At 32.6% G+C, this 18703-nt stretch overlaps 1 protein-coding gene across 1 annotated transcript in view; it reads right to left on the bottom strand.

Annotated features, from left to right (window-relative positions):
- The window catches only part of LOC148956264 (chondroitin sulfate synthase 1-like), a 43602-nt gene that overhangs the window by 1879 nt on the left and 23020 nt on the right, over nt 1-18703 (bottom strand). The window contains exon 4 of the mRNA XM_089090112.1: nt 2355-2495. Within this exon, the coding sequence (XP_088946238.1) occupies nt 2355-2495 (141 nt within the window). The remainder of the gene's footprint in view (nt 1-2354; nt 2496-18703) is intronic.

The raw sequence follows: 18703 nt of genomic DNA, 5'->3' as shown, positions 1-18703 counted from the left end.
CACCCCTGCTTAGTACCTTGGTATATACTGTTGCCCTCAAATCACTTTCATGACTATTAAAAAGGGCACTAGCCCTTTGAATTTTCAATCGAATGAGCTCTTTTTCAAGTTTCTGCGACAAAAATTTCAATAAAAACTTATATGCCCCCAGGGCATAACTTATAACCCTTGTGCTGAAGACTGTGGGGGGGAGTGTTCTAATCAAAGGTATAGTATCCTGAACTTTAAACCGCGTGGAAAAAAATGGCTGCCTCAAAATTTTGATTAGATGTGTTTGGGGAGATGGTGGGCGTGGAAGGGCTGTTAGTTGCCTTCTAATCACTTTCGACTATTAAAAAGAGCACTAGCCATTTCAATTTCCAATTGAATGAGCCCTTTTTGAAGTTTCTAAGACAACGCGTTTTATAAAACCATATATGCCCCAAGGGCATAACTTACAACCCTTGTCCTGAGGACTATGGGGGGGTTTAATCCTCAAAGACCTAATTTCCAGAGCTTTCAACTACGTTTAACAAAATGGCTACCTTGAATTTTTGATTGGATGTGTTTGGGGAAAAGGTAGGCGTGACAGGGGGGTTAGTTGCCCTCAAATAACTTTTGACTATTAAAAAGGGCACTAGACCTTTGTATTTCCAATCGAATGAGCCCTTTTTGAAGTTTTTACGACAAAGATTTCAATAAAAACTTATAATCCCCCATGGCATAACTTATAACCCTTGCCCTGAAGACTGTGGGGGGAGTGTCCTGCTCAGAGTTATAATTTCCTGAACTTTAAACTGCGTGAAACAAAATGGCTATCTCAAAATTTTGATTGGATGTGTTTGGGGAAAAGGTGGACGTGAGAGGGGTTTAGTTGCCCTCCAATCACTTTCGACTATTAAAAAGGGCACTAGCCCTTTGAATTTCCAATCGAATGAGCCGTTTTTGAAGTTTCTATGAAAACGTTTTCAATAAAAACCTTATATGCCCCCAGGGCATAACTTACAACCCTTGCCCTGAGGGCTGTGGGAGAGTATCCTCCTCAAAAACATGATTTCTATCTGGAAATCAACTACGCTGAACAAAATGGCTGTCTTAAAATTTTGATTGGATGTGTTTCGGGAAATGGTGTGTTTCGGGAAATGGGCGTGGAAGGGGTGTTAGTTGCCTTCCAATCACTTTAAACTATTAAAAAGGGCACAAGCCACTCCAATTTCCAATTGAATGAGCCCATTTCGAAGTTTCTACGACAACTTTTTCGATACGAAGTGCCCTGGTCTAAAGGAAAAAAATAATAAATAATACATTGTGCCAACATCGTTCTTATATGACCCCAGGGCATAAATTAAAACCCTTGCCCTGAGGGTTGTGGGCGAGTGACCCCCTCGGAAACTTATTTTCTATCTAGAAATCAACTACGCTGAACAAAATGGCTATCTCAAAATTTTGATTGGATGTGTTTCGGGAAATGGTGGACGTGGAAGGGCTGTTAGCTGCCTTCCAATCGCTTTCGACTATTAAAAAGGGCACTAGCCATTCCGATTTCCAATCGAATGAGCCCTTTTCGAAGTTTCTACGACAACTCCTTCGATATGAAGTGCCCTGGTATGGATAAAATAATAATAATAATAATAAATTGTGCCAACATCGTTCTTTACTTAGGGAGCACGATTGCGTTGCCTATGATTTACTGTTATAAGGTAATGTATCTTCTTGTAATGTAAGTTGTTAACAAATAAACATAAACAACCAGTAAAATGCTCTTAGGTTCCATCTTATTAATATAATATGTTCTTTGTATAATATTATTTCTATTCAGACAAACTAGTTTAAATTTTAAACTAGTTTAAACAAACTAGTTTTGATTTACAAGTGAGTTCGATTTACAACTATTATCTCTGGAAAGAGCATAAAAAAAGAAATCATGTAGCATGTTCCTTTGTCAGTTATGGAATCTTGTATGTAAAAAAGCATTAAAGAAAGAATCTAATGGTACTACTTTTATATTTTATAAATATTGTTCATTCAGAAGAACCCCAACTCTCTGGTGTTACCCATCCTAGTCATGAGGAAACATCTGTGTCAACCAATAGTAACCGATAAGACAATTCCTGGCTGGGTCAATTGTCCAAATAAGTCAAATGAGTCAGACTTGAGATATTGTTGATTTAGTCTAGGTTCACAAACTTGTTCACACAGGAGCAATATTTGTTAAAAAAAATAAAAAAATATTTACTTTATCTACCTGTTTATTCGGATAAAAAATTTAAATTTTGACCAGTGAAGCACATTCTTTTCTGGGAGGGAGGGGAAGGAATAGAATCTATATATAAGAAAAGAATAAAGTGGTGGTTGAATTGAGACTCAGGACTTACCCTCACACAGTTATGCATCTTATACATGTATGCATGTTGTTTAAATGGATGGAGCGTGATTGCACGAAGCACCTCTTTCGTTTTTAGATTCTCGGTAAAGGCATCCCAACCAGCGGGACTATGGTAAAAGATGTTCTGCATCTAGAAGAAATTAAAAAATATGATTGCATGGGATTATGTATGCTCTTTTTTTTACACTTTCTTCACCTTTGAATAAATCGGGGATGCTCTAACAGCCAAGGCCCAGGGTATTTCTTTAATCGTTGAAAAAAGTTTGGAAGAATAGGCAGATAAGTCCACGAATCAAGATTAGATTGTTGGAAACTACGGCAATGACACTGGTTGCGCGGAGCTGGAGCGAGGGGATTTGAAGGGAGAGGGAGATATATTAAATGATTTCCAAAGGAATTGTCCATAAATAATTTTTTGTACTGACTGCATGCTTACATCTGGGGCCAAACAAAAACCAGGTCGATCCCCGGATGGGGGGAACATAAGGAAGAAGTTAAAGGAAACTGGAACTTCTTGGGAAAAAATAAAGAGTGAAGGAATTTAAGAAGGAACGAACGCAGCTGTATTAACCTCAGGTGGCAAGGTGCTGCAGTGAGTTGTTAATAGTAGTAGCAGTAGTTCCATATGAAATTTTTTCATTGTTTAGTGTATTTACTTTATTTAAACTCACTTGTGCTTCGACATACAGGATAGGGTCACAGTTCTTTATTTTTACTGTTGTCAAAAAGCAACTTTTATTTTTTCAGAAAGAGAGAAAATGACTAAACACAAAAAAATACATACAAAATACTACAAATTTCAATTAACAACTCTGTCCCTGGATAATTCAATGAGGCCTGTCTTAGGGTCAATTTTCATAATATTTCTATCTTTAATTTTTAAATGTACATAACTTCCCTTACCTGAATTAATAATAACTGAACGCTTAAACACACACACACAGAAAAACTCATTCATATTTTGGACATCTACATTAAATAAGTTGAGAGTAATCCCTGTATCCATACTGAAACAAAATCCTTTAACTCGAAAAACAAACTCAGATATTTCCGTATATATTTAATATTTTCGGGCTCATCTAAGCAACACTTAGGAGTAAAAGGTGTTTGGACGTTCTGAGCCTATCTGGTTTAATAATTATGCTATTAAAGCATTTTGAAAAACCTTTCCTTTATAATGCTGTTATTTTCAATATTATTTCTATGGATCGATTAGTAAACTCCCTCAAATATTAGTCTTATTAAGAGTATTCACTAAATCACGCACGAGTCCACAAGCATAAATAGTATTTTCGAAGCAATAGCTTAAATTAGGTATTTATTTGCCAAGACCACACTGCCTTTCTATAACTCCATTTGAACGTTTATTTGTTAAGGATACACATCCGAAAGCAAGCGTCTATATAGTTTACAATCTCGGATAAAAACACGTACATAAATACAAATGCACAGAAAGAAACGTGTGCATTTTCTTATTAACAGTCTTCCTTTCCTTCTTCAATGTCCCTCAATCATGGTTACTGCAGCAGCTGAAACCTAGCAATAGCAGCAGTTGCAACCTAGTAATAACAGCAGCTGTAGTTGTACCTGCACCAAACACTGCCAAATGGCAGTATGGGAATTTACAAAGGAGTTATAAAGAAGTATTTATAAGAGGCGGTAGCTGTAAATTAATGTATTAATTAGCTCTCTGCGATCTTACAGTAGCCTGTTAAGCCTAGTAAAAAAAACAACAAAAAAACAACTCAAACCTAACAAACTATATAATGCCAACGATTTTAACAAAATATTGTTTTTACTTACAGGTAATTACAACGATCTGTTATCCAGTCACTTTGCTAGCCTACTTTGTCTAAATCTAGCAAAAACACCCCTTAATCATGCATTTCCAAACCCTCCCTAGGCATGATCAAGGCCTTCAACCGTTAGGGGTCTCTAGTTTAAAATTGATAGTAACAGCTCACAGTGAGAAATACCTATTTCTTTGTTTTTCAAGTTGGGGTGCTAAAGGCCCCTGTTTTGGTTTGTAGATCACGAAAAATCGATTGACTTCTTTTAAATTTCTATTCCACTGAATTTGTTTCCTCATTTGGCTGCAAAGAGTGATGTTTTAGTAGTAAGGCAATAGGCCCCGCGAAACTTACATGGAAACTTACACCTGAGGCATGAATATACAGTGCAGTTTGACGTGGACATTGCAAGAAGCGACCAATCCTTTTATATTATATACCTATAAAGTGATCAAACAGGTTTTGAAACTATAATTGAGATTGTATAACGCAAGCAGACTGGTTTTTGAGACACTTTCAACAAAACGTTTTTTTTTCGTTTTTTTTAACCAAAAACTAGAAATTGTCAAATTGCGTATTTAGGAATGATTTTGTAGGAAAAGCTGTCTATCACCCATGCATTATCCACGGTTCCCTTTCTTTGAACTATATGCTATCAGACTGGCTTCTGATTTTTTGGAAAATTGCCTTTAGTCAAGACTAGTTTGTTAGGAATGTGTCGCTAGATAGCATTTGTGAAATGGATCGTATGAAGATGGAGAAAAAAAGGGTATAGAATTTGCGAATTGGACTATACGAACGATATTAATTGAATAATTAATTGAATTGAGCTAGATAGCATTTGCCAATTGGATCGTATGAAGGTGGAGAAAAAAGGGTTAAACTGATTATTGGACAATTGCCTTTAGTAAAGACTAGTTTTTTAGGAATGTGTCGCTGCTAAAGCTAGCTTTAATTGCAAAAAAAGAAAAAAAGGGTATAGCATTTGCGAATTGGTGATTATCAGTTAAGGTAACCCCTCGGGGTTGTTAACTCATAGCTTATTTATTATAAATTTGGAACAATATCAATCTATGGAAATGGTTAACGATGATAAAATGGTCTTATGACTTGACCTAGCTTTACTTCTTCGATGTGTTCTGTATAATACACAAGTGGTGTTTGAACAGTGTTGTCAATTTAAAATAGAGTTTAACGTTATAGCATACTAAAAAGTTGATACTAAGAGAGATGTAGATGGCAAGAAAAGAATTTTAATAATGAAATTCAGAACAAACCATAGAAATCCTTGCAAATCAAGTAGTAAGGTGTAAGTGAGTACGAACCATCAAGGATCATAAGCACCAACGACCCTAACCACCAGAGACCTCAACTCCCCAAAGGTCCCCTATCCCCAAACTCGAACGGCAACCCCCTCCAACTTTTTGGCCACCTCCCCCCATTTTTTAAATATTTTTTTTGAAGTTTTTTTTTCCTTTTTTTTATTATTTTTTTAACATATATTTTTTTCTTTTTTTTACATGTCTTCGAATGAGATGAAACATACTTAAAACAAAAAAAAATCACATTTGATATTTTCCAAACTCAAAATGAGAATGGTATAGACATGTTAGTCATGATCTTTACTATTAGAAAAATAACGTTTGTTGTAGCACTTTATTTTACTGGACTAAAAAATTTTTTTTGGACAGAGACACGATGCGGCTTTCCCACTGGTACTTTATGGCGCGTTATCGACACTATCTAGTTTATTGCATGTATTAAATCAGTATTTTTTACGCAGTGGAACGATAAACACATGTCATCTTTAAAAAAAAGTGAAGATGGAGCATTTTAATAAAGTGTGTTCACATGACAATGTTATTGTAGCATTGAATGCCGACAAGGGGAAGTATTTAAACTACGAAACAAGTACGAGTGGTAGCAATATTGGAAATGTATGCATGCATTGTCATGACAGTAAGGAATTAAATTTCTTTGGAGTACCTAAAAAATTCAACTCTTATGTTGGTGGATATGCAAAATTGAGATCTCCAGAGATGATTACACTCAAAGAGAATGCCAACATAAAAATAATCGTTGATGATAGAGGACAACTCCTTGCACTGTTGCAGGTAACACATTACCTACTGATACATCCTATTGTCAACCTTCAGGTGTTAGCATTAAACGGAAAGTCAAAAAAAAGAAAGGCCTACTCTTCTATTAATATCATAAACCGTATCTTGTGTACTTATTGAAATTGTTTGCTGTCTAAAGATAATGTAATAATAGACAGTGAAATTACTCCAAAAATAAAAAGGACAATAGCAGAAAATATCATTATGGAATATAAAGATGAATCGGTGAAAAACAAAGTACCAGGAAACGTTACTGCCATTGAACAGTCACTGAACCAAATAATACCAAAGACGAAAAGCATATTGAGCCTGTCGATGACACACCAGTAAAAATTGTGTATGACTCAAAATGGAATAATAATTATTCTACTGATTACGAAGTAAGAGAAGACAATAACTACAATATCAAGAGAGAACATGGTGAACTATTTTATGGAAAAGATTCAAAATGTCCAAAGTTGATCATTGATATTAATAATGTATCGTAACATATTTTTGTATTAATATTCTACATTGCATTATTTCATTTAAAATATATTATGCATCACATTGTTATGTGTTCATTATTTTTAGAGTAAGCTAGCATATCAAACGTTTAGAATGTTTATTAAAACATCGCATATGTAAGAAAAGAAATTTGCATACATCTATAGTCAGACAAATGGAATAACTTTGACAAAATCTATGTATCAGAATGAATAAATTCATTATTAACATCAGTTGTTGGATATGTCATTATGAAAAAATTGTAAGTAAGTAAGTAACAAACTCTTTCTTGAAATCACCTCTTGGATACACAATACAGAAATTTAATTCAGGAAATTATGAAAAAAATTGAACAAATTCTTTATTAACATTCTTTTTCGATTGAATTCACTTCCATCAACATCCTTTGACAGATACATCGAATAAAATTGACAAAATCTAAGTCTCAGATTGATTAAATTCTATATCAACATCCCTTTCTCGAATACATGGGATAAACTTAACAAAATCTAAGTATCAGAGTTATTATATTCTATATCAACATCCCTTTCTCAGATACATGGGATAAACTTGACAAAATCTAAGTTTCAGAGTGAATAAATGCTTTATCAATAACCCTTAAATGCATTATCAACATCACATGTCATAAATATCGAATAAAAGTGACAAAATCTAAGTACCAGAAATAATAAATTCGTTTTCAAAGTTTTATCGGATACATCAGATAACAGTCATAAAATCCAAGTTCTATCCATTTTGACTTCATGCATCGTTACGTTGAATTTAGATTAGACTGGATATAGATGGCAGCACACCCGCTCAGACACACAGTCATAGTGAGAGAGATATTCAAAAAGTAGAGTTAATTTAGGTTGACTTAGAGTGGTAATGACTTTATCATGTGCACACACTTTCTTCGAATAATTCATTTCCTCTTCTTTTTTTAAAAATATAGTATCGGTGATTACACATTCAATCGTAAAAAACTGGTGATTTGGTACGCACTATAAACTAGATAGTCTCAATAACCTATCACGAAGCACCACTAGGACAGTAGCTTAGAAATATAAAAACCATAGGTTAGATTAGGTTAGCTTACGTGCGCGCACGTAAGCTAACCTAACCTAACCTATGGTTTTGATATTTCCGAATTTAATCAATATTTATAGAATTTAATCAATCTGATACTAGGATTTTGTCAATTTTATCCGATATATCACACAAATGATGTTGATAATGCATTTAAAGGATGTTGATAAGGCATTTATTCACTCTGATACTTAGATTTTGTCAATTTTATCCCATGTATCCGAGAAGGGATGTTGATATGGAATTTAATCACTTTGATTCTCAGCTTCTGTCAGTTTTATCCGACCTATCTGACAAAGGATGTTGATAATGAATTTACTCATTCTGATACTTAAATTTTGTCAATTTTATCCCATGTATCCGAGAAAGGGATGTTGATATAGAATTTAATAACTCTGATACTTAGATTCTGTCAATTTTATCTGATATATCCGACAAAGGATGTTGATATAGAATTTAATCAATCTGATACTTCGATTTTGCGAATTTTATCCGATATAGCCGACAAATGATGTTGATAATGCATTTAAAGGATGTTAATAAAGCATTTATTCACTCTGATAATTTGATTTTGTCAATTTTATCCCATGTATCAGAGAAAGGGATGTTGATATGGAATTTAATCACTATGATACTTAGATTCTGTCAATTTTTTCCGACATATCCGACAAAGGATGTTGATAATGAACTTATTCACTCTTGTATTTAGATTTTGTCAATTTTATCCCCTGTATCCGAGGAAGGGATGTTGATAATGCATTTATTCAATCTGATACTTAGATTTGGTCAATTTTATCTGATATACCCGAAAAATGATGTTAATTATGAATTAATTAAATCTGATACTTAGATTTTGTCAATTTTATCTGATATACCTGACAAATGATGTTGATAATGAATTTATTCACTCTGGTACTTAGACTTTGTCAATTTTATCCGACATATTCGACAAATAATGTTGATAAAGCATTTATTCAATCTGATACTTAGATTTTGTCAATTTTATCTGACATATCCGACAAAGGATGCTGATAAAGCATTTATTCACTCTGATACTTAGATTTTGTCAATTTTATTTAACATATCCGACAAAGGATACTGATAAAGTATTTATTCATACTCTGACACTTAGATTTTGTCAATTTTATCCAACATATCCACCAAAGGATGGTGATAAAGCATTTATTCGCTCTGATACTTATATTTTGACAATTTTATTCAACATATCCGACAAAGGATGCCGATAAAGTATTTATTCACACTCTGAAACTTAGATTTTGTTAATTTTATCCAATGTATCTGGTAAAGGATGTTGATAAAAAAATTTATTGACTCTGACACTTAGATGTTGTTAATTTTATCCTATGTATCCGAGATAAGGATGTTGATATGAAATTTAATCACTCTGATACTAATATTTTGTCAATTTTTCCGACATATCCGATAAGGGATATTGTTAAAATATTTATTCACTCTAATATTTGTATTTTTTCAAATTTTATTCGATATTTCTAACAGAGGATGCTGATAAAAAAAATTATTCATTCCAATAATAGGATTTTGTAAATTGTATCCCTTGTATTTAAGAAAGTAACGTTGGTATAGATATTATTAAATCTGATAGTTAGATTTTGTCAGTTTCATCTGATATAGCCGACAAATGATGTTGATAATGCATTTAAGGGATGTTGATAAAGCATTTATTCACTCTCATACTTAGAATTTGTCAATTTTATCCCATGTATCTGAGAAAGGGATGTTGATATGGAATTTAATCACTCTGATACTTAGATTTTGTCAATTTTATCCGTCACATCCGATAAAGGATGCGGATAAAGCATTTAATCACTCTGTTACTTAGATTTTGTCAATTATATTTTATGTATTTGACAAAAGATGTTGATAATAAAAATTTATTCACTCTGACACGTAGCTTTTGTCAATTTTACCCAGCATATCTGACAAAGGATGCTGATAAAGAATTTGATTAATCTGATATTTAGATTTTGTCAAATATATTCGTTATATCTGACAAAAGATGTTGATAAAAAAATTATTCACTCTGACACTTATCTTTTGTCAATTTTATCCCATGTATTCGAGAAATGGATGTTGATATAGAATTTAATCAATCCAATACTTAGATTTTGTCAATTTTATTCGATATACCCGACAAATGATGTTGATAATGCATTTATTCACTCTGATACTTAGATTTTATTAATTATATTTGATTTATCTGATAAAAGGTGTTGATAAAAAAATTTATTCACTCTGACACTTAGATTTTGTCAATTTCATTCAACATTTTTAACAAAAGCTGCTGATACAGGATTTATTCACTCTAATACTAAGATTCTTTCAGCTATATTCGTTGTATCTGACAAAAGATGTTAATAAAAAAAATTATTCACTCTGACGCTTAGCTTTTGTCAATTTTATTCCATGTATTCGAGAAATGGATATTGATACATAATTTAAGCAATCTGATACTTAGATTTTGTTAATTTTATCCGATATACCCGACAAATGATGTTGATAAAGCATTTATTCACTCTGATACTTAGATTTAGTAAATTTTATCCCATGTATCCGAGAAAGGGATGTTGATATGGAATTTAATCACTCTGATACTTAGATTTTAATCACTATGATACTTATTTTATCCTATTTTATTAGATTTTGATTAGATTTTTGATTAGATTCTATTAGATTTTGTCAATTTTATCCTACATATCCGATAAAGAATGTTGATAAAGTATTTATTCACTCTGATATTTACATTTTGTAAATTTTATTCGATATATCTGTCAAAGGATGTTAATGGGAGCGAATTCAATCGATAAAGAATGTTAATAAAGAATATGTTCAATTTTTTCCATAATTTCCTGAATTAAATTTCTGTATTGTGCATCCAAGCGGTGAATTCAAGAAAGAGTTTGTTATTTACTTACTTACAATTTTTTCATAATGGGATATCCAACAGCTGATGTTAATAATGAATTTATTCATTCTGATGCCTGGATTTTGTCAATGTTATCCCATGTGTCTGACAATAGATGTATGCAAATTCCTTTTTTTACATCTCCGATGTTTTAATAGACATTCTAAACGTTTGATATGCTATCTTACTCTAAAAATAATGAACACATAACAATGTAATGCATAATATATTTTTAATGAAATAATGCTATGTAGAATATTAATACAAAAATATATTATGATACATTATTAATGTCTGGAGGTGTTGCAGGATAGAAGGAAATGTTCATGGGCTTCCCAGGTGAAATCAATCTTAAATAGTTGTGGGTTATCAGGTGTTTGGAATGAAGGGAAGGGGATAGGGCTGGAAGTAGGAAATGTAGCAAAACTAGTAAAGGGAGTGCTTAAAGATCAGGAGATTCAGAAATGGCAGTGTGAAGTCGCAGCCTCGGTGTCCCTCGGCATTTACCGGCAATGGAAGGAGGTTTGGGGATATGATAATTATTTTAAAACGGGTTTAAATAGTGAAGAAATTAAGTGGTATATATCAGGGAGGGGTAATTTCCTAGTACTTGGAGAAAGGAGGAAATTTTTAGGGAGGGTAAGGGTAAAGGAGGGTCCTTACTCATGCCCTATGTGCGGAGAAAATGGTGAGGATCTGCTTCACTTCATGGCCCTTTGTCCCGAATGACAGGATTTAAGGAAAGAATTATTTTTTGTTATTGTGGGGACAAGTGAGTGGTTGGTTTCAGTAATGGGATCAAAAAATTATGGGACAATAAGTATGATAGCAAAGTATATAAAATTGGGTATGTCACATAGAGATAGATTTTTTTAAAAGGGGTGGGGTGAGTGTGGAAAGTATTGTTGTATGTGTGTAAGTTGTTTTCTTGTTTGTTATTTTTGTAGTCTCGGCCCTTGATAGATGTAACATACATCTATCTATTTATGTTAGTTTAATGATATCGTGTGCTTTATTATGTTTTTGTAATGTTTTGTAATTTTGCGTTGTTATTGTTATGTAGGCTACCATACTTTGCTATGAGTGTTATAATCATGTTATTATTTTGTGTGATTTTCCTTTTTTTGCCATGGCCCAAAGTGGCTTATATTGCAATAAATATCTATCTATCTATCTATATTTTTAATGAAATAATGCTGTGTAGAATATTAATACAAATATATACTATGATACATTATTAATATCATTGATCAACTTTGGACATTTTGAATCCGTTCCATAAAATAGTTCACCATGTTCTCTCTCTTGATATTGTAGTTATTGTCTTCTCTTAGTTCGTAATCAGTAGAATAATCATTATTCCATTTTGAGTCACACACAATTTGTAATTGTGTGTCATTGACAGGCTCAATATGCTTTTCGTCTTTGGTATTATTTGGTTCATTGACTGTTTGATCAATGGCAGTAACGTTTCCTGGTACTTATTTTTTTACCCGATTCATCTTTATATTCCATACTGATATTTTCTGCCAATGCCATTTTTATTTTTCTGGCAATTTCACTGTCTATTATCACATTATTTTTACACAGGTAAGAGTTACGGCACGTAGACAAGATATGGTTTATGATATTAGTAGAAGAGTAGGCCTTTCTTTTTTTTGATCTTCCGTTGAATGCTAATACCCGAAAGCTGACGATAGGATGTATCAGTAGATAATGTGTTACCTGCAACAGTAGCAAAGAGTTGTCCTCTATCATCAACGATTATTTTTATGTTGGAATTCTCTTTGAATGTAATTATCTCTGGAGATCTCAATCTCGCATATCCACCAACATAAGAGTTGAATTTTTTCGGTACTCCAAAGAAATTTAATTCCTTACTGTCATGACAATGCATGCATACATTTCCAATAGTGCTACCACTTGTACTTGTTTCATAGTTTAAATACTTCTCCTTGTCGGCATTCAATGCTACAATAACATTGTCATTTGAACACACTTTATTAAAATGCTCCATCTTCACTTTTTTTTAACATATCACTTAGGCGCTTATTGTTCGATTGTATAAAAAATACTTAGTTATTGCATGTAATAAAATAGACATTATTAATAACCGACTATATTGTACCACCAGTGGGAAAGATGTATCGTGTCTTTGAGCAAGCCGATATCACAGCTTGTAGAGTCGTAAACATATTAAGATACGTAAAACAAAGTTGAATAATATCGAAGCCGAAAAATTTTTTTAGTCCAATAAAAAAAAGTGCTACTACAAACATTATTTTTCTAATAGTAAAGGTCATGACTAACATATCTATACAATTCTCATTTTGAGTTTGGAAAATATTAAATGTGATTTTTTTTGTTTCAAGTGTTTCATCTCATTCGAAGACATGTAAAAAAAAGTTGAAAAAATATATCATGTTAAAAAAAAATTAACAAAAAAGTTAAAAAAAACTTAAAAAAAATAAAAAAAATGGGGGGAGGGGGCCAAAAAGTTGGAGGGGGGGGGGCGCTCTTCGAGTTGGGGGATAGGGGACCTTTGGGGAGTTAAGGTCTCTGGTGGTTAGGGTCGTTGGTGCTTATGGTACTTGATGATTTGTACTCACATACCCCGTACTACTTGATTTTCGAGGAGTTATTAGGTTCATTCTGTATTTCTTTATTAAAATTCTTTTTTTGTTATAAACATGTCTGAGAATATCAACTGTTTAGTATTCTATAACATTAAACTATATTTTAAAATGAAAACACTGTTCAAACGCCACTAGTTTATTATAAAGAACACATCGAAGAAGTAAAGCTAGGTCAAGTCATAAGACCATTTCATCATCGCTAACCATTTCCATAGATTGATATTTTTCCAAATTTAAAATAAATAATCTATGAGTTAACAACCCCGAGGGGTTACCTTAACTGATAATCACCAATTCACAAATCCTATACGCTTTTTTTTGCAATTAGAGTTAGCTTTAGCAGCGACACATTCCTAACAAACTAGTCTTGACTAAAGGCAATTGTCCAATAATCAGTTTCGCAAATGCTATCTAGCTTTCCAATTCGCAAATGCTATCTAGCTCTGTATTTTCCCTATTATTCAATTAATATCGTTCGTATAGTCCAATTCGCAAATGCTATACCCTTTTTTCTTTATCTTCATACGATCCAATTCACAAATGCTATCTATCGACACATTCCTAAAAAACTAGTCTTGACTAAAGGTAATTGCCCAAAAAATCAGAAACCAGTCTGACAGCACATAATTCAAAGAAATGGAACAGTGGATAATGCATGGGTGATAGACAGCTTTTCCTACAAAATCATTCCTAAATACGCAATTTGACAATTTCTAGTTTTTGGTTAAAAACAAAAAAAAACAAAAAAAACAAACACGTTATGTTGAAAGTGTCTCAAAAACCAGTCTGCTAGTAGAAAGCTATCTTATACTCCGAACATTACCACGTGGTTTATGGTTTTCTCACTGAGAATGAAAAAACATAATTTTTCTCACTTGAAAAAACAGGAATTTTCTCACTTTTATGGATGTTTCTTGGACGGTTATGAGTGTCGGTCAATTTATTTGATGTTTTTCATGGATGTCAACATCAATTTATGTCTGTTTTATGGTTTTTGTCAGTGAGAATGAAAAAACAGGAACTTTCTCACTTTGATGGATTATTGAGTCTAACGGGGACAGGGTCAAGGACACTTCCTTCAAGATCTTGTTGTTGTTTTGGTCAAGTGCATGCTCGAGGCGAATGTTATGAGTTTCCAGAAATAGGAAACAGTTAGATCACGTGTTTCCTTCTCAGCCAATCAGAGGGTTTGCTTACATATTAGCGGCGGAGGGAATATAAGGAAAGGATTTTTATTATAGTTTTTAGTAGTCTGGGAATAGAATTCAAAGGAGTGAGAAGAACAGTTTGACTTTACTCATTTGGATATATATTTGTGATGGCGATGAGTGGAATGTTTACCCTCTTAGAAGTTGATAGTGGAGTTGATAACAATAATACAAGAGTACCTCAAATTGCGGTGGAAATCACGAGAGGATCACGGCTTTGTCTGGAATGGGATGCAGTAAATGCAAGATATGTGATATCCTTAAGCCAATTTAAAATGGAAGATCAATTATGTTTCGCCGCTAAAGTTGATATAGCCCATGTGAATAGACTTCAATGTGCTTTAAGTGCATTGGTGAAACATATCGAAGACAATAAACTCTATCGCTAATTGTACATGCTTAGTATTATTGTTGTTGTTATTCCTGGGGGAAAAATTCCCCCAGGAATGTTGTTGTAAAATTCCTGGGGGAACGTATTTTCAAGGTTTTATTCTAAGTGAACGGTCTTGCCTTTCAGGAGTGAGGAGTCGTTCTCATAGGATAAAACCTCATAGGATAAAAAAAGGTTCACTTAGAATAAAACCTTGAAAATACGTTCCCCCAGAAATTTTTGAGTTTGGGGGGAAGGGAGATTTTAAATGACTATTATTTTTGCTTTTTTGTGTGTGCACTTTTTAACTCTAAAATGTGAATTCAGCCCATTTGGGTCTGTGGTAGCTAGTACACCCCCACAGAATTTGCTTTTTATTCCAATTGCAAATATTTAAAATGAATTAGTCTTATAGTTTCACATCAACGGTTAGCTGTATGAGAAAGTTTTTTGAAGGAAAACATCACCGGCCCTACAAATTACGTATCGTAATCAAGTTTACTATTCTTGAAAAGTCTAAAGACTAGAAAGAGAAATTTTGAGTTTGGGGGGAAGCGAGATTTTAAATGACTATTATATTTGCTTTTTTGTGTGTGTGTAAGTTTTGTTGTGTGTGTGTGTAAGTTTTTGTGTGTGTGTAAGTTTTTTTGTGTGTGTAAGTTTTTGCGTGTGTGTGTGTGTAAGTTTTTACGTGTAAGTTTATGTGTGTGTGTAAGTTTTTATGTGTAAGTTTATGTGTGTGTGTAAGTTTTTGTGCGTGTGTCTAAGTTTTTTGTGTGTGTGTAAGTTTTTTTGTGTGTGTGTAAGTTTTTAGTTTTTGTGTGTGCGTGAAAGATTTTGTGTGTGTGTGTGTGTAAGTTTTTTTGTGTGTGTGTAAGTTTTTTGTGTGTATGTAAGTTTTTATGATTAATTCAAACACGTTCAGAAATTAAGTTTAAAAAAATAAGTTTTTTTAACTGAAAGTAAGGAGCGACGTAAAAATTTAAAACGAACAGAAATTATTCCTTATATGAAAAGAGCTGTTCTCTCCTCAACACCTCCTTCTTTACGCTAAAGTTTGACTCTTTTTCACAACTCTGTTTTTTAAAACAATAATAAACTTTAGAGTAAAGAGTGAGACGTTGAGTAGGGGACATCTGTCGTTCGTTTTGGGTTTAATTTATACTTCAATAGTAAGTTTTGGTCGTCTTAAGTTTGAATTGTTATTGATATTTATTTTTGCTGATCTTAACTTTAATATGGCCTTACTTTTCTTTGAAAACCTTTATTTCCAGAATTGTTTTTTAAGTAATCTCTGTTGGTTTTTAATTACCAAATTTTTAAGTTTTTCAAAATTCCCTATTTCAAAACAAATTTGTTTTTCAACATCAAAGTTTTATTAAAGTTCTATCAAAGTTTCAAAGGTAGTATCAAAGTAATATAGTAACAAAGTAAACACAGTATCAAAGTAAAAAAAAACATCAAAGTAAATAAAGTATCAACTTAAACATAGTTTCAAAGTAAATGAAGAATCAAAGTAACTTGCATAACTTACAACCCTTGCCAACTTATTTTTAGCAAAATGACTATTTAAAAATTTAAATCGAATGCATTTGGGGAAAGAAGTGCGCGAAGGGGGGAGGGGTGGTTACCTTCTACTCCCTTTAGACTCACAAAAAGGGCAAAGTAACAAAGTAAACAAAGTATCAAAGTAAACCAAGTATCAAAGTAGAAAAAAGTATCAAAGTAAATATAGTATCAAATTTAACGTAGTTTCAAAGTAAATGAAGAATCAAAGTAACTTGTATAACTTACATCCCGTGCCTCGTAAATCATAGCTGTTCGTAAATCATCAAATCCGATGGTCAAAGTAAACTATGTATCAAATTAACAAAAAGCATCTTGCATAACTGACAGCTATTTCCTTGGGGGCTGGGAGGGAGGTTCAAACTAGGAAGCATAGTTATTTGGCCTTTATAGTTATTTGGCCTTTGGACCATTTTGAACAAAGTGGCGACCTCAAAATTTTTACCGGATTCCTTTAGGGAAATGGGAGTGGTAATGGCTGGTTGCCTTTTGATCACTTTGACTCTTAAAAAAGAACTAAAAGTTTCAATTTCCAATAAAATTAGCCCCCTCCAAAGTTGACATGACCTAAAAATAGCTCTTAATAGAACTTTTTAAGTGTGAAGTCCTATTTTTCAGACGAAATTATAGAAAATATGGTCAAAACACACTTCTCTGTTTCAGTTGTATACATTTTCATATTTTCTGATTCAAATGTGTATCTTCATTCAGAAAAGCGTAGTTTCGATTCAAAAATGAGCCATTTCCATAGCAATAGCTCTTAATAGAACTGTTTAAGTATGAAGTCCAATATAGACTTCTTAATAATTTAATGAAGACAAACACTGGAAATTGGTTTTCTTCAGTATTGATTATGAACGATTAAATATGGTGACTGACCAAAAACATTTTGAAACTAAAGAAAACATTTATCATGTAATAAAATTTCAAACCATGTCAAATGTAATCTCTCAGTTTGACTGAGGTATTGAACCTTTCAACTATACCGAACAAAAAAAATAACACAATAAGCTTCCGAGATCTAGGTTTCAGGAGATTCTAAACTTTAGAAATTCGAGTAAATTAACTGTCCGAATCATACATGCATAAAAAGGGTTTATATTCATTTAACTTTACTGATATGATCCTCATATATTATTTTTAAGTTTCAGGAGGCACAGTCAATATTTGATTGTAGTCAGTGGAAAGAAATGCCAGTAAGTGAAGAGAAGGATGAAAAATTATCAACTGCAGGAAACTCTGTAGACAAGGGGGGAAAAAAGTTGAAAACTCCAGTAGACCATGCAGTGGATGAAGATAGAATAGAGTTTCACCCCCCACCCACTAAAAGACGAATGATTCAAGAGTTATTAATCGATGGTGAGAGCATTGAGTTTCTCCCTCCACCCGCTAAAAGATGGAAAGTAGATATTAAGATCAGCAGTTGATGATGAAGATGATGCTGAAGATGTCAAAATATTAAAAACGATACAATATATAGATCTTTAAAATGTTTGTGAATTTGTTTATTAATAAAATGCATATATATATATATATATATATATATATATATATATATATATATATATATATATATATATATATATATATATATATATATATATATATATATATATATATATATATATATATATATATATATATATATATACAACAATGTCTTTAAATCTTCACTTTAGATTTCTTCTTGTTCTTTGATGTATAGGCAACTGTCGTGAACCACTAATGCCGGTAAATCATTTGGATTCACTGTATATTGATCCTGATTGACTGCAAAGTCAGGGTCACATTTTCTACAGTACAATGTAACTTCACTCATGTCATATCTCTTTGTATAGTCAATGATGCTATTTGCATTCATATTATAAAATTTACGAGTTCCAATCTGTCTATTTGAAGCAATATCACATACAGTGTTTTCAAATGGTGAATCACATTCGGTAACTGCCAAATAGAAGAAGAAGAAGAAGGATTTATTGAAAAAAAACATATCAACAAAAAATTATTGCTGCCTCCCCTAAAAAGCAAAGCTTGTCCGTGGGGGAGGTAGAGAAAACAAAATCCTTAAAACAAAGAACACTTGGCCACCAACACCACTAATACCATCACACTAAACAATAAATACAAAT

This window comes from Artemia sp. Qi Xiang Cuo, chromosome 1, assembly GCF_049724085.1.
Source record: "Artemia sp. Qi Xiang Cuo chromosome 1, ASM4972408v1, whole genome shotgun sequence".
Lineage (NCBI taxonomy): Eukaryota > Metazoa > Arthropoda > Branchiopoda > Anostraca > Artemiidae > Artemia > Artemia sp. Qi Xiang Cuo.
This window is presented reverse-complemented; position numbering and strand designations above follow the sequence as displayed.